This window comes from Sphaeramia orbicularis, chromosome 7, assembly GCF_902148855.1.
Source record: "Sphaeramia orbicularis chromosome 7, fSphaOr1.1, whole genome shotgun sequence".
Classification (NCBI taxonomy): domain Eukaryota; kingdom Metazoa; phylum Chordata; class Actinopteri; order Kurtiformes; family Apogonidae; genus Sphaeramia; species Sphaeramia orbicularis.
Window position 1 is genome coordinate 21,911,526 of NC_043963.1, and position 13,559 is coordinate 21,925,084.

Genomic DNA, 13,559 nt, shown 5'->3' on the forward strand with positions numbered 1-13,559 from the left:
CTCCTCTTCCTCAGAGGAATGGGGTGACGATGATGTGCAATCACAGCCAGAACAGACTTTCTGCCTCAAATTCTGACAGGATATTCAACAACTGACCGTATCCGCTTTGTTGGCCCAATTGCTAATTCATGCAAGTTGACAATCTGGAGGCAACAATTATGAGTGATGAAAGGACTGAAAATAAGAGGAGAGAGCACTTAAGGGGAAGGGAGGAAAATATAAAGTTTACTTTACATGGAAGCAAGGAGGTAGAAGAAAAGAAAACTGAGATTATAAAAGCCCCTGATGGAGAGGAAAAGACTGGGAATACATCCTCGGTTTGCTATCAGTCACAGATAATCATATGTAGAATTCTCTTAAACATAACCTCTTTTAGAACAAAATACACTGAACAGATGAATGGATGCTAATGCAAGCAGAAAATGCCATTTGTGTATTGAATTGTGTGCTAAAATAGCTGCTGTGTGAATCCTTATCGCAAAAAAAAAAATCATGTTATGAAAGATACTTCGCCGTGAAGACCTCAGGTGTTTAAATGCAAATGATTTTGAGGAGAAATTCCCAAGTGAATTTATACATTTTAGGGCGTCCACTTCACTTCTCCTGGTCTGAAGGCCATTGGAGTGTGTGCAAACTTAGACCTCTGAGTGTAAAATTACGCATTTTATAGGGAATACATTTTTTTAAAAGCTGAAGATTAATTAAGTTTGTCACAACAGTTTTCTGTCATTGACTAAATACTTAAGGGGGAGTTCTGTATATTTAACACGGAACTATAAATCTCCACTCTGCTTTACTATATTAAATAAAATGATTTTAAGCTTCTAGACTGTAAAACAGAAAAGCCTGCAGGGCTGTTTGTCTGCAGGACATTAATATGTAGGTGAAGGCCTGGCCAGAAGCATACATTTTTATGTTTTTGAGGCTCCAAAATTATAGAGAAATGAGCGTAAGTAAACAAAAGAAAAACTGGGTAGTATATCCCTGCGTAATAAAGAGAGTTTTGACATAAAATCCCTTAAAGCAACCTGGACATGAGCAGGATGCAGGAGGCACGTCATAAGCTGATGTCGACTCGCGTTCTATGCCAAGCGTTTGCACTAAGTTTGCAACAGTGTGGGGGGAATATGAGGGTGATGCTAAGTGAAATGCTCATTTTGCGTTTGTGATTACCAAGGCCCATGGGCGATATGCACTAATGTGAGCTAATGCAATAGATTACACAGTGCTGGCCCAGGGGAACAGACAGCAAACAGATGTGGTCTACTCAAAAAAGGAGGAGTGTGTGTGTGTGTATGTGGTGGTGGTGGTGGGGGGGGAATCAAAGTTTTAAGTGTTCAATGCGCTGTAGATTGTCCCTGGCAGTTTGTTGTTTAGAGAATGCACAGTGGTGATAGGTTGTGTCAGTCTTCTGCTTTTATAGGTACGGGAAGAGTCAACCTGTGTTTTGCTCAGGCTTGCAGATGAAGAAGCTGTTACCAAAGTTCTCTAACAAAAACCCAAAACAGTAGCGGTCTGTGTAGGCTGGAAGTATTACCCACACCACAAACGTAATCACTGAAGTCATGGAAAGCAGACTTCATTGAGAACAGACACGAAACAACTGTGTGAAGTTATTGGACTGAGGTTAAAACTGCATATGAGTTTTAAACCAAGAAGAACAGTTATACTATTTCTGATTTGCTTTTAATAACACACAGGAAATATGGATTTTGCAATAAATTAATACTTTATTTAGTTTTACTATTCCTTTTTTAACCTGGTTGTAATGTATTGTTGTACCATAACGAACTGCAATAGACAGGCCTGTTACAGAAACATGTAGTGCAAAGCATTAAAAGCAGAATCTGACATGGCCAAATCCAAGCCTTTGTAAATACTGCCCTCTAGTGTTCAATAGAAGTTATTAGTGGGGAATGAGAGCATTACTGTTCATATTTTCCAGTCTGCTGAGAATTCAAGGCCTTTTTCACTCTTAGACATCAATTTGTGTTTTTCTATTTTATTTATGCTTTTAATTACATATAGATCCAGAATCACATTATTTCTGTTTTATCAGTTAATGGACAAAATGTCTAGTGCGAAACACTTCGGAGTAAAAGTATCTGTTCTAATGAATGCAAACACTTAACACTTTTGTGACGTGCTAGCAGATGTCCAAATTAAATACATGTTAGTTTTATCCAACGGTACCAATTACTGCATCGCTAAAAGCATGTAAAACTCTCAAACTGCAGTGAAAAAACTTGCGCTGTCTCCTTCCCTACAGGGGAGGATGTCGAGTAGGCTGCGGTTGGCCAGACGGCTGTCACTGAATTCACAAAACAACGCCACAGATGTCTTCTTCTTCCCATTTTATTATTGAAATGTGTCATACAAGTCTCAAACAATATTTTCATCTTTACATAAAGTACACATTGTGTGAATACCAAATCGACAACAAAAAAGAAATAACTTAACCCAAACCTCTCAAAGTTGCAGAAAATGTTAAATTACACAGTAGACTAAATAGCTTGTAAATGAATAACCTGAGACAGTTTTTGTTCACAGTGTACAATTAATTGAGCAACTCATCAACACAGCTATTTTATTATTATCCTTTTTTTTTTTTTTTTAAATCATGTGACACAGAAAAGGCTACTTGATGACCAGCCATGGCTGTGTCCTGCCTCTTGAAACAAAAATCCCACTTTTCAGACTCTGCGTATGAAAAGCAAACTGAACAGTGACTAAATGTTCCATCAAAATACAACGTGACGGTTTAACACGTCAACAGAACTCTGTGAAATTTACCACATTTAATGGCTGATTGATTTCAGGCCTTTCTGTCGCCACTTCAGAAGAACAATGCTCACAATCAGTTCTGTGTTTAAAAGTCGACTTAATACAAGCATATCATATACGACAAACCCAAATTATGTTACAAGTTGTGTACCACAGGTTGGATAATGGCCTCAGCAGAAGAGCAAAAGTTTACATAACGTCGACTCCCAGGTTACCTGACAAACATATCTATCTAGATGTAGAACTCCAACTTAAAATATCTGTCACTTGTCAGTAGGTGACTAGGTGTGCAGGCTCAGCTGACATGATATTTACAGCAGCTCTACAAAAATAACAGTGTGTAGAGCACAACATGAGGTAGACCACTTCCACATGCACAGCACTTGTTACTATGGCCTGTTTATTAACCAAATGGGTCAAAGCCATCAAGTTCTTTGACTGAAAATCCCACCCCTTCAGTGCTTTGGAAAAGGAAAAAGGTAGAATAATGCTGAACCGCAGCCTGTATGTCAACAAGAACAGAGCAGCAAATGTAACACAAATTTTTTTTTTCCTTTTTTGTATTTTTTTTTATCTAACAGTTTTACTTAATATAATTTTATGCACCTAAAGCTAACACATTTGTTATCCCACATACACTTTTTACTTTTACATCCTCTTAACATTAGTGTGGGTCAAATATGGATAAGTAACCGTTCGTGAAAAGTTATCACAGTGCAGATCGGTGGAGGAATACATTTGAGAAGCGATAATCTTCTAATCTTTTATTCAAAGAAAATATGTAAAATGAATGCCAAAGCCCTGAAATGTCTATGCAACACACTTTTTCTCGTATTGGAAAATGAAATTAGGGAGCCTAGACACTTTGAGCATAAACCATCTCTCTTATTAATCTGTACATTAAACTCATTTTACAATATGTTCTACTAAATAAGGTAGCAGCTCAGTTTGACTCTAGACAGAGAAAAAGATTTTTGCATTTCTTAACATGGGTGGATTCATATAAAGTACCAGGCAAAAGTTGTCAAAGGTTGTGTTAGAGGTTGAAAATCCAAAAAAGAAAAGTCCTAATATTTCAACCTTTTTACCTTAAGCCACTTCAGGTATTTTTGTCAGTGGTCCCATAGCGTTGATTAGGGAATGGGCCTGATGCTTCTCTCCTCTGTAGGTTGGGCAGAGTTGGCAAGTGTTGGTACAGCATAGTTCTGCCCCCTGAGAAAAAATCTTTTTAATGATAAATCTACAAACTGCTGAAATATGCAGACATGAGATAACCCTGTTTTAACCTTTTTAAACCCCTCCCCTGTGCTTTTTAACCTAATACTTACCTGCTCTTTGGTTGCCCAGACCTCCATGACCAGGGGTTGCTGGTGTGCTGTGATACAGAGTTGCCAGGTCACTGGGTGTACAAGAGCGCAGCAAGTTCATCCACTCCGGGTCCAAACTTCCACCCATAGCAGTGGGAGTGTTCTTTACTGGACCCAAAACCTCAGATGGACACGAGGCTTGTGCTGCACTTTTCACACTTCTCCCTGAGATAAGCATCCTGGTCGATCCGTCCCCTGTCGCCACTCTAAAGCCGGGCTTCTCGCTGGTTTCAGCTTCCCTGCTTAGGGGCATGGTGTACTTTAATCTCTTGCTGGAGGTTTCACCAAAATCCATCTGAGGGAGGCTCCCAAATCGGCTTGACAAACACAGCCTGGTGGCGTCCGAGTGCCAAATAACACCGCTTCTCACTGGGTAACTCCTTTCACCAATTCCCACTCTATCTGGAGGGGCTGGTCTGTCCATTACATACTTGCTGCCTGTGTTGGATTTCCTCATGAGCTCTGTATACCTTGAAGCTTCTTGGCTTGGATGTGGATCAATGGTCTGTCTATATCGCTTTGTATCCGGGACAACATTACGTAAAGGTGCACACATAGGGGATCTTTTAGGTCCAGGGTTTGTGTTACTGGGAAGTGTCTTCTCCTGTGGTTTTGCAGGTAAAGGGGGCGGGGACTTGGTTCGACGAGGGTGGCTTCTATTAATCATGGGCAGCGGGGTTACATCTTTCCCATCGAGGGCAGGGGGGCAGCCTGTGTGACGTTTCTGTCTCGCACTACCAAAACTGCTCTTTTTGGCAGTGTCTGACTTGTCTTTGTGAGTCAGCTTTTTGTGTATCATCAGAACCTCCGGGTACATGGTTTTATATGCGCACAGTGAACAGGCAGTTGGAATTAATGCATTTCTAGGTTCTGCAGGAATGGAGAGAGACACTTTTAAGGACAAATTTAATGGGGCCTCAGCGTTCTCGTCTTTTATCTCTTCCTTTTCCACCTTCAGGTTAACAGGTGCGGGGAATTTTATGTGCACATCATCAGCAGACTTAGCAATTAATTTCTCATACTCTGTGTTCATCTGGATGAGCGATTTGCCAAGCTTGCTATCAAATCTGTCTTCTGATGTCCCGTTGGTGTATGAGCCTCCAACCCAGAGCTTGGATCCAGTTGGGGAGGGGTTTTCATTGTTATTTTCTTGCTTGACGTCTGTAGGAGAGGGTGCTAAAGGCACAGGTCTGCTGGGGTTCTCCATGTAAGGTTTGTCCTTGTGACGCCGGTCCAGGTGGTATTTCAGTGAAGTCTTCTGAGCTGCAGCGTAGTCACAGTAACCACACTTGAAGGGTTTTTCCCCTAAAACAAAAAGATGATCTTATTATTAAAAAAAAAAAAAAAAAAAAGTCTCATTATATCAGCCTTTCCCTAGGATTATAACGCTTAGGTGCAGCACTTAAGTTATTATGATCATCATTTAAGCCAAATTTATGTTAAAATTAATGTGGAGAGCATAAAAATTAACTTAAACCCTTTATCTCTGCTCTAATGGTTGTAGTTGGTCCCACGGGGCATTTCAGCATGATTTGTTTTTAAGGTTTTTAATGTTTCGGATGCTTTTCTAATTTTTGAGCCCATATACCATTATAAAAAATAGAAAATATGATACTAAATTATATATTTTGTAATGAATAATGTAAAAAACATTTTGCTGAAGGACCTCTAGACCCCACAACAATGCACTTCAGTGAAATACACAACTTTGAAAACTAATAGAAAATCCAACTGTTTTCAGGTGATTTAAGCAATTTCATAATAGTCATTTAACTTGAACATACCTGTGTGAGTCCTCAGATGAACAGTGAGGTAGTAGCTGGAGCGAAATGATTTGCCACAGTAACTGCATTCTTTGGATCTAACTTTGGATCGATCCAGACCATCTTCACCTTAAAATAAAGACAAATGAATTAACAGAATGAAATACAACAACAAATGTGTTATTGTCCCTCCTGTCAGCAGGGGGAGCACTTAGTAGGAGGTTTTTTTTTTTTTTGGTAATCTAACAAGTGAAGTGTGAATTAAACCCTAAAATTACCAGAGGCCAGGTTTTCTGTCATCGCAGCTTCCTCAAATCCCTCCTCAGAGCCTTCCTCTGTCTGGTCCACTGAGCTGGGTCTTGACAGTTTCCCATCAACAGAGGAAGTTGGACTCTCCTCGCCACCCCTATCGCGCTTGTGCACTCTGGAGTGGAGAACCAACTGGTGATAAGTCCTGAAGGTTCTCTGGCATTCTTCACATGTAGTTGGTCTTTCTTTGTCCTTGTCTTTCTGTATGAGAGACCTGCGCATTGGCTGTAAGCTCCCTACTGCTGTCTGCTGCTGAGAGCGGAGGCCTTTCCCGAGAACCTCCCTTGCAGCCTTGTCTCCTTGGCCTTCAGACCAAATATTATTCAGTTCTTCCTTATCAGAACTGCAGTCTTCATTGTCAGTGCTGGCGTCTTGTCCAATGTCTTTAATATTATTAGGTCCAACTGCTATTTTGCCCTTTGTAGCGAGTTGCCATGCTTGATATGTGTTGAATGGATCTAACTGGGGAATCCATTTTGAGGATCTCGTAGGCTGTAATATACTATCTGCTGAGCAGGGCAGAAGATTTAAACCATGAAGAAATGTTTCCTGTTTCAGAGGTTCAGTAGTGGCATCCATGTTCTCCTTGTGTCCATCTTTGTCAGGCTCCACCTCTCGATTATGTACCTTACTATGTTCTACCAAAGATTCATGGTCAGGGAAGAAAAACCCACAAACCATGCACATTTTGTAAACGGTGGGTACAGGCTCTACTGCAGGGTCTTGAACAACTCCATTGATGGTAACTGGTGTTTCTAATTCTTGCTGGGCTTTGCTCTTTGCTCCTGACTTTACATGCATCTTCATGTGGTTCTTTAAGAACCATGACTCTCTAAACCGCCGTCCACAGACATTGCAGCAGTAAGTAAAATAGTCTTTGTGCTTCCTCATGTGTGTCTCTAGCTCACCTGCATCTTGTGATACCTGACCACACACAATACAGCTGTGAACCTCCTTTTCAGCAGGAAGGCTACTTGATTTAGGTCGACCTCTCTCTCCTGGAATTCTGAATTCTCCTTCAATTCGAAGCACAGCTGGTTCAAAGAAAGTGGAAGGGTGCTGTTCTAATACATGGGGTCCTAGATCATCCTGATCGGAAAAGGTCTGGTCACAGAACATACAAGATACTGATTCACTTCCTCCAGACTGCAACACAGCCTTCTCGAAATAGGTGCTATGAGGTGTCATACTTGAGCCAGGCCCTGGAATGCTTGCACTATTACTTATCAAAATGTCTTGGGCAAGTCCATCTGGGCTCTCCACAAACGGCAGCAGAGAGTGAGTCGGCATTGTCCTTTTCTAGGTGGAGTAGCAATGCTGTACACCCAGTACAGGTTAAAGGAAACCTGGAAACAATGACAAAAATGTAATAAGGCTTTGCATACTATCAAAACAGGATCAGCAAGAGAGGAAAAATAAAATCTGTTAAAACACAAAGAAAGAGAAATGCTTTCCTTTATACTGAAACAGGAAATGTATCTTTTTAGCAATCAACAGCACAGACAACCCATTTCCTCAATGCACAGCCCACTGATAAACAGGTTTTTTAAGTCATCAACATATTTTGTAATGGATACTTTGCCTTATTTAAAAGTAATGAACTGCTGTTTTAATAAACCAGCTACTTATGCAGAGGTTCCTTCATTCATCACAGAGAACATTTAGACTTTTTAAAATAGTTTTTGAAATATGAGAAGTGGTAATAACACACCACAGTTAAACAGAAGCTTTAACTATTACTAAAATATTTAGCGTTTTCTCATTTAAAGCTTACTTTATTGCAGATCAGGCTTCAACTATAGATATAATTATCATCCATGGTCTTGATTGATAGTATTGTAAAACATTAAATCATTATTCAGACGCCTAAGAAACATTATCTTTGGTTTCAAAAGTTATCTTGTTTCCTAAAACGTCACAATAAAGAATAAGAATAGAATAAATATTCTGCACCATCCAAGAACACAATTAGTTTTTTCTTTTTTTTTTTTATTTTATTTTTGATAACAGTACGTCGTTTATTCTTGGATGCATAATCTCCAGTAAATAATAATAAAAAAAAGCAAATGGTTAAGAAACCCAAATCTTACAAGTCGTTTGTTTGTCTTACAAGTGGAGTAACTGGATGAGCAAGTTCATTGGTTTAAGGCACATTACAATATGGTGGCAACATCAACACATAAAGACAGGGTATTGTGGCATGACTAAAATTCACTTATCCTAATATTTAGCGTCTCCTCGACCGTGATTAATACAAGGTAACAAGTATATTAAGCAGACGATGAGTTACAAGTGTCTCCTCTAATAGTATTATAGCTGCTGGTGGAGGTACTCCTAACTTTAATCCAGTGGCTCCCTGCCAACTGTGGAATGAACAACGGTGATTTTTTTTTTTTTCCCCCTTCTGCTTTGTGTGAAAAGACTCAGTAAACTAGCTCCGAGTTAGCCTGCTTATTGAAGCAGGCACATCATTAAGTCAATGTACTTATGAGGGAACACACAAAGTAACAGTTAGGCTAACAGCTACTGTGATAACTTCCCAATAAGTTCATTAAAAGTCAGTGTTCTCCTGAAGTGAATAGCTATTACATTTCTACATGTGCATAATAAATACAGGACACGTGACTACTTTACTTATTAGAGATGTAGATCAATACGAGAGATGCTAACAATAATTTAGCTAACATTTGAGTCGATACCAGACAAGTTAGGGCATAACGCTATTTTCAATGCAAATGATTGGTGCAAATTGCCATTAGGCTTACCTTGTGGTTGCTTATTCATTTGATTCATACCAACTCCGACACAAATAAGTTCACAATGTGCTAGCGTCGCTACTTTATAGTAAGCCATCAACTCAAAGTAAGGTCATTCGCGTTCTTAACGACGTTAACGTTAGCAAACTCCACTTTCTGTTGTCTCGACTTCGACCAAACTGTAGACACTCACCAACAATACCTACCAACTCAGAGTTTCCGGGATTAATAAAAGGTACTGATTCTACGAGCGGTTGAATTCAGGAGCTAGGCTAGTAGTTGTGTGAGATGCCTCCTGAATTGTTCGGCGTTGCCAGTGGACGGCTCACCTATTGAATTGTTTGATTGTGGGTCATATTTGTTGGACTTGCTGGGGTTGCGGGTCCTCACTGTGCAGCTGTTGAGCTCTGAGGCGCGCGCACAAGCCCATTCTCAAGGGGAAGATGGAGCGCGTGCACGGCCGCACCAAAAAAACTCATAGACTGGTCACGTGGTCACGGATAACAGACTAAAGCTTACATGATCTCAATTAATACACAATAGCGACTCACTTATAAGATACTCATAACTGTTGTGTGTGTGTGTGTGTTGTTTTTTTTTGAGTCAGGCTGAAAAAGTTTCAACTCTTACAAATAACTCACTTAAATTATACTTTTGCAACTTCATCGCGAATCAGTGTCATGTGCAGATTTGGTAATTTACCTCGGTTTCCTTTACAAGTGGATACAGTGGATTCCAGCTATTTCACTTTTCTACTCACTGCTATCACGATTCTGGTTTACCTGTTTTCAAGTGTCACAGCTGCTCCTCTGCCACTATTCTGAACTCAAGTGTGTGTTTATTATATCCACAGGCTACACAACAATGCCGTTTGATACGTAATACTGCATTGAACCTACCTAAAGTGCAGCCCTTCCACGTTCTCAACGTCATGCATCAGCTACCATGTGGGGATGGGGGAGGGGTGCCTTGAAGTTTTCACAGTTACATGAGGTTTTTTTTTTTTTTTTTTTTGCAGAAGGAGGTTGAGTCATAAGAAATTTCAAGTTCTTCCTATTTCAACATATTAAATATAGTAGCATGCTGTTTCAACTTGATTTATTGCCAGGCTGATCTAATGAGAGACAGTTTGGTATGTTTTATAGTTAAGAGAAAAAGGAATGTTAGCCTACAAAAATGTACAATAACATGACAGCTGCTGTGAAAAAAAAATCACTATAAAACTGAACTGAAACTCCAATGTTTTACGTCACGTAAACACCATCATGACACCTACAGTAGCACCCAGTGTTTGAACGACAACCCCTCCTCCACACTCCCAGTTTTCCAAAGACACCAGCCATTGATAGTGTCTTAAAGCCATACAATCAACAGATACCCAGAGGATCCCATCATGTGTGTGTGTGTGTGTGTGTGTGTGTGTACTCTCACTAACACACATACCCACCCTCCTTCAGAATGGCAGCAATGTTTGTGCGCATAAATAAAACAAACAGCAAAAGAAACTTTACCAGTAACCACGCCTAGCTAAGAAACAGTGAACAAAAGGCTGGAAGGATCCATTTGGAGAAAACATCCCTCACAACTCCCTCATGTAAAGGCAATGATTGTCTTTACAATAAAAAAAAGTACTCTTGAAATCCTTCTTACACTCATGTGTTAGCAAACAGGTCTGCTGTGCTCACTTAGTAATTAAAAAACAGAAGCAGCCCTGCAGGTTTGGCAAGCAGACTTCATAAAATGCATCACTGCCATAATAAAAGTAATTCTATTCTGCTGCCAGATAATAAACCACATCAAATACCTCTCACATTAGACACATGCAAAGTAATGTATTAACTCAAATATACATAAATATAATGTTTTATGTTAATTTAATCCTATCTTTCCAATTTATGGGCAGAGCCATAGTTTGGATAACATATCAGCCTTGTGACAAATAGCAAAACATGCAAAAACAAGTATTCTACTATTCGCCTAGATTCCATAACTGACATGTACCGTCCTAAATTAAAACATTTATGACCCCCCCACCCACCCCCTACAATATTCTGATTCAATTTTTGCTATTCCTGACTCACCCCAAGATCCTGTTACACAAACAAGTCTAGTATGTTAATCAAAAGCACCACATGTGACACATTGAGGCCTCCCGCTCATTTCCTATTGTTCTGTGACCACAAAGACTCTGTGAAAGGCTATCAATCTGGAGCAACAGTGTGATGCCTCAAGATGATGAAATTTCCAAAGGGATGTATTACAAAAAGAAAAATACACCATCTGGAGCTGATGTTAGTTTTCTATATGTGTTAGATAAATATATAAAACTGGATAGCAATTCTGTTATCAGTTCTATTGTAGTTCTGTAATTAACATTCATCCTCTGTAGTGGTAATGACAGCAACAAGTGGGCAAACATTGTTTACTTTTAACTGATTTAATTAACTTTGTCCTATTGTTTGACATTATGCTAATGTAATTTCTTCTCCCTAAATCCACCAAACTCATTGTCTGCAATTGTTTCTTTACAAAAATGACATGCATGCATATAGCATAACTCAAAGCAATAAATTATAATTAAAGATAAAGTAGCATCTCTGAGCACAAACTGAGGACTGGAATAAATAATTATGTATTCACCAGACAGACACCCTGATAGGAATTGTATCAATGGATGGGGAAAGAGTGCAGTGGCTTGTTTTTGTCTTGACGTGTCAGGAGCAGCTGACTGCATTGTTCTCCTCTAGATTCACAGCCTGGCTTCTTTCATAATCTCGGTGCCGCTTCTGAAAGACACTGATAATATATAATCTCCTTTCTCACCCGTGGTCTGTAATGTTTATTCAGCACAGCCAGCTGTTGTGCTGTTGATCATCAGGAAAATTTTAACAGTTGCCAAAAGCATGCAACTTCTGCATGTTTGAAATATTTATTTTCTTTTTGAGATCAATGAAATATTTTTGGAAATGGTGATGAAAGGATTTTTTTTTTCTACAGTTACTCTTCATTATCAAACTAGAAATGGGAGCACACATCTGAAAATTTGCCAGTCCAACAATATAATGTGTAATTCTGAAGCTCAAAGTATTTCCTTATCATACAGAGGAGCCTTTTCTAGATCACCTCAATGATATGAATATTAAACACATTTTTGACTATCACATAACAGGAGTGTTTCGTTAGTTTGAATGGCATCAAAGTGTCTTTAGTCATAAATAGCATTTCTAAAAGACACCTTTTGTTCCTCCGACAGGATGTAGAATTCCACTGAAAAGACTCACACACAGCAGCTCAAAAATCACTTGAGAGTATCTGCATCAGAATGCCCTTCAAAGACACACACACACGCGCACGCACACACGTGCACACGCACACACACACACACACACACACACACACACACACATGCACATACACACATAGGGCCTGCAGGATTTGCTGATTCCCATTTTCCCAAAGTGAATGAGACTGTCCTGTAGAGTCTACATCACTAGTGTTCGTTTGTCAACAGATTACCCGCGAATCTGCGATTACTGTGTCTTCACATCGGTCCCTGGAATCGTTTCACCCCTTATGTTTCCCCAACAGACCTGTTACTAGTGAGCAGTGCTGTGATGCACATTAATGCTGACAGCAGGCCTCCTGTCAGGCCTCCCTGCCCACTGTTCCCTTGTTCCACCCCCTCTGAGCTCAGTGCATTCACACAGCCCCATGCATTGTCCTGGGATGAACTGCAGCAACATGGTGGGCAAGCAGGCCTTGTGTGGTGTAGTCTGCACCGTTAAATCCATACTGTACAACTGCTTCCGTTTTTATGCACCACCCTGTTCCTTATCTTCACAGTGAAAAAGCATTGTTGATCCTTTCTATTAAAAGTGTTCATGGAGTCTGGCATACATATGCAGCTGCTAACTGCTGTCTGTATTGTGTATTGAACTAAATGCATGAGAGCATGACCAAAAAGATGCAAAAAGGACTTTAGATTTGACCCAATTGTGCTTTTTCTTTACGTATTTTGCAGGTATTTATTTTTTGAGACAAACAATAAGAAAAGTAGGGGTAGAGGAGAGCTGAGACAGGAGATGATGCAAATGTTGATGTGCTTTTGATTTCTAAGACAACGTCTGCATTTTCTGAACTATACAGACTGGTTATTTGAATATGCAGTAGGTTTCTATCTGATACCTGAGCCCACAAAGACCCAGGCATCCACCACTGACCAAAATAATCTACTGATCTAAAATGTTTAATACCATTGATCCACTAATCCTATCAATACATGTAAATAACTGAGGTAAAATGTCCTCAAATATGACCCATTTGGACGTTCAGAGGCTCTGTAGTGAACATCGAATGACTGTCCTCATCTGCATCACCTGTTAAACCCATGGAGTTTGACAAATGACAGTGGATGGAGACACTTGTTTTATGCAGTTAATGATATATTGTGTTGAAAAAGCATTTTTTCCTCATTTTTCCTAATTTGATATAATACCCTTTGAATTTACTCTGAGCTTTTATGAACATCTACATGATTAGTAGAGGATAATACCTGATTTTAACTGAAAAATGCAAAATGC

At 39.6% G+C, this 13,559-nt stretch overlaps 1 protein-coding gene across 5 annotated transcripts; it reads right to left on the reverse strand.

The window, feature by feature from the left end:
* Positions 1–2,341: 2,341 nt before the first annotated feature.
* Positions 2,342–9,904, reverse strand: znf217 (zinc finger protein 217). Of its 5 annotated transcripts, none has more exons than XM_030139934.1 (5): positions 9,879–9,904; positions 6,193–7,569; positions 5,936–6,043; positions 4,113–5,456; positions 2,342–3,996 (listed from the first exon to the last, which is right to left on the reverse strand). In XM_030139934.1, the coding sequence occupies exons 2-5, from the start codon at positions 7,511–7,513 to the stop codon at positions 3,884–3,886; spliced, it is 2,886 nt and encodes a 961-aa protein (XP_029995794.1). In that variant the 5' UTR covers positions 7,514–7,569; positions 9,879–9,904; the 3' UTR covers positions 2,342–3,883. The 5 variants fall into 5 exon arrangements, with proteins under 5 accessions (XP_029995794.1, XP_029995790.1, XP_029995789.1 ...); XM_030139930.1 differs by lacking the exon at positions 9,879–9,904 and adding an exon at positions 9,309–9,387; XM_030139929.1 differs by lacking the exon at positions 9,879–9,904 and adding an exon at positions 9,186–9,373.
* Positions 9,905–13,559: the final 3,655 nt, after the last annotated feature.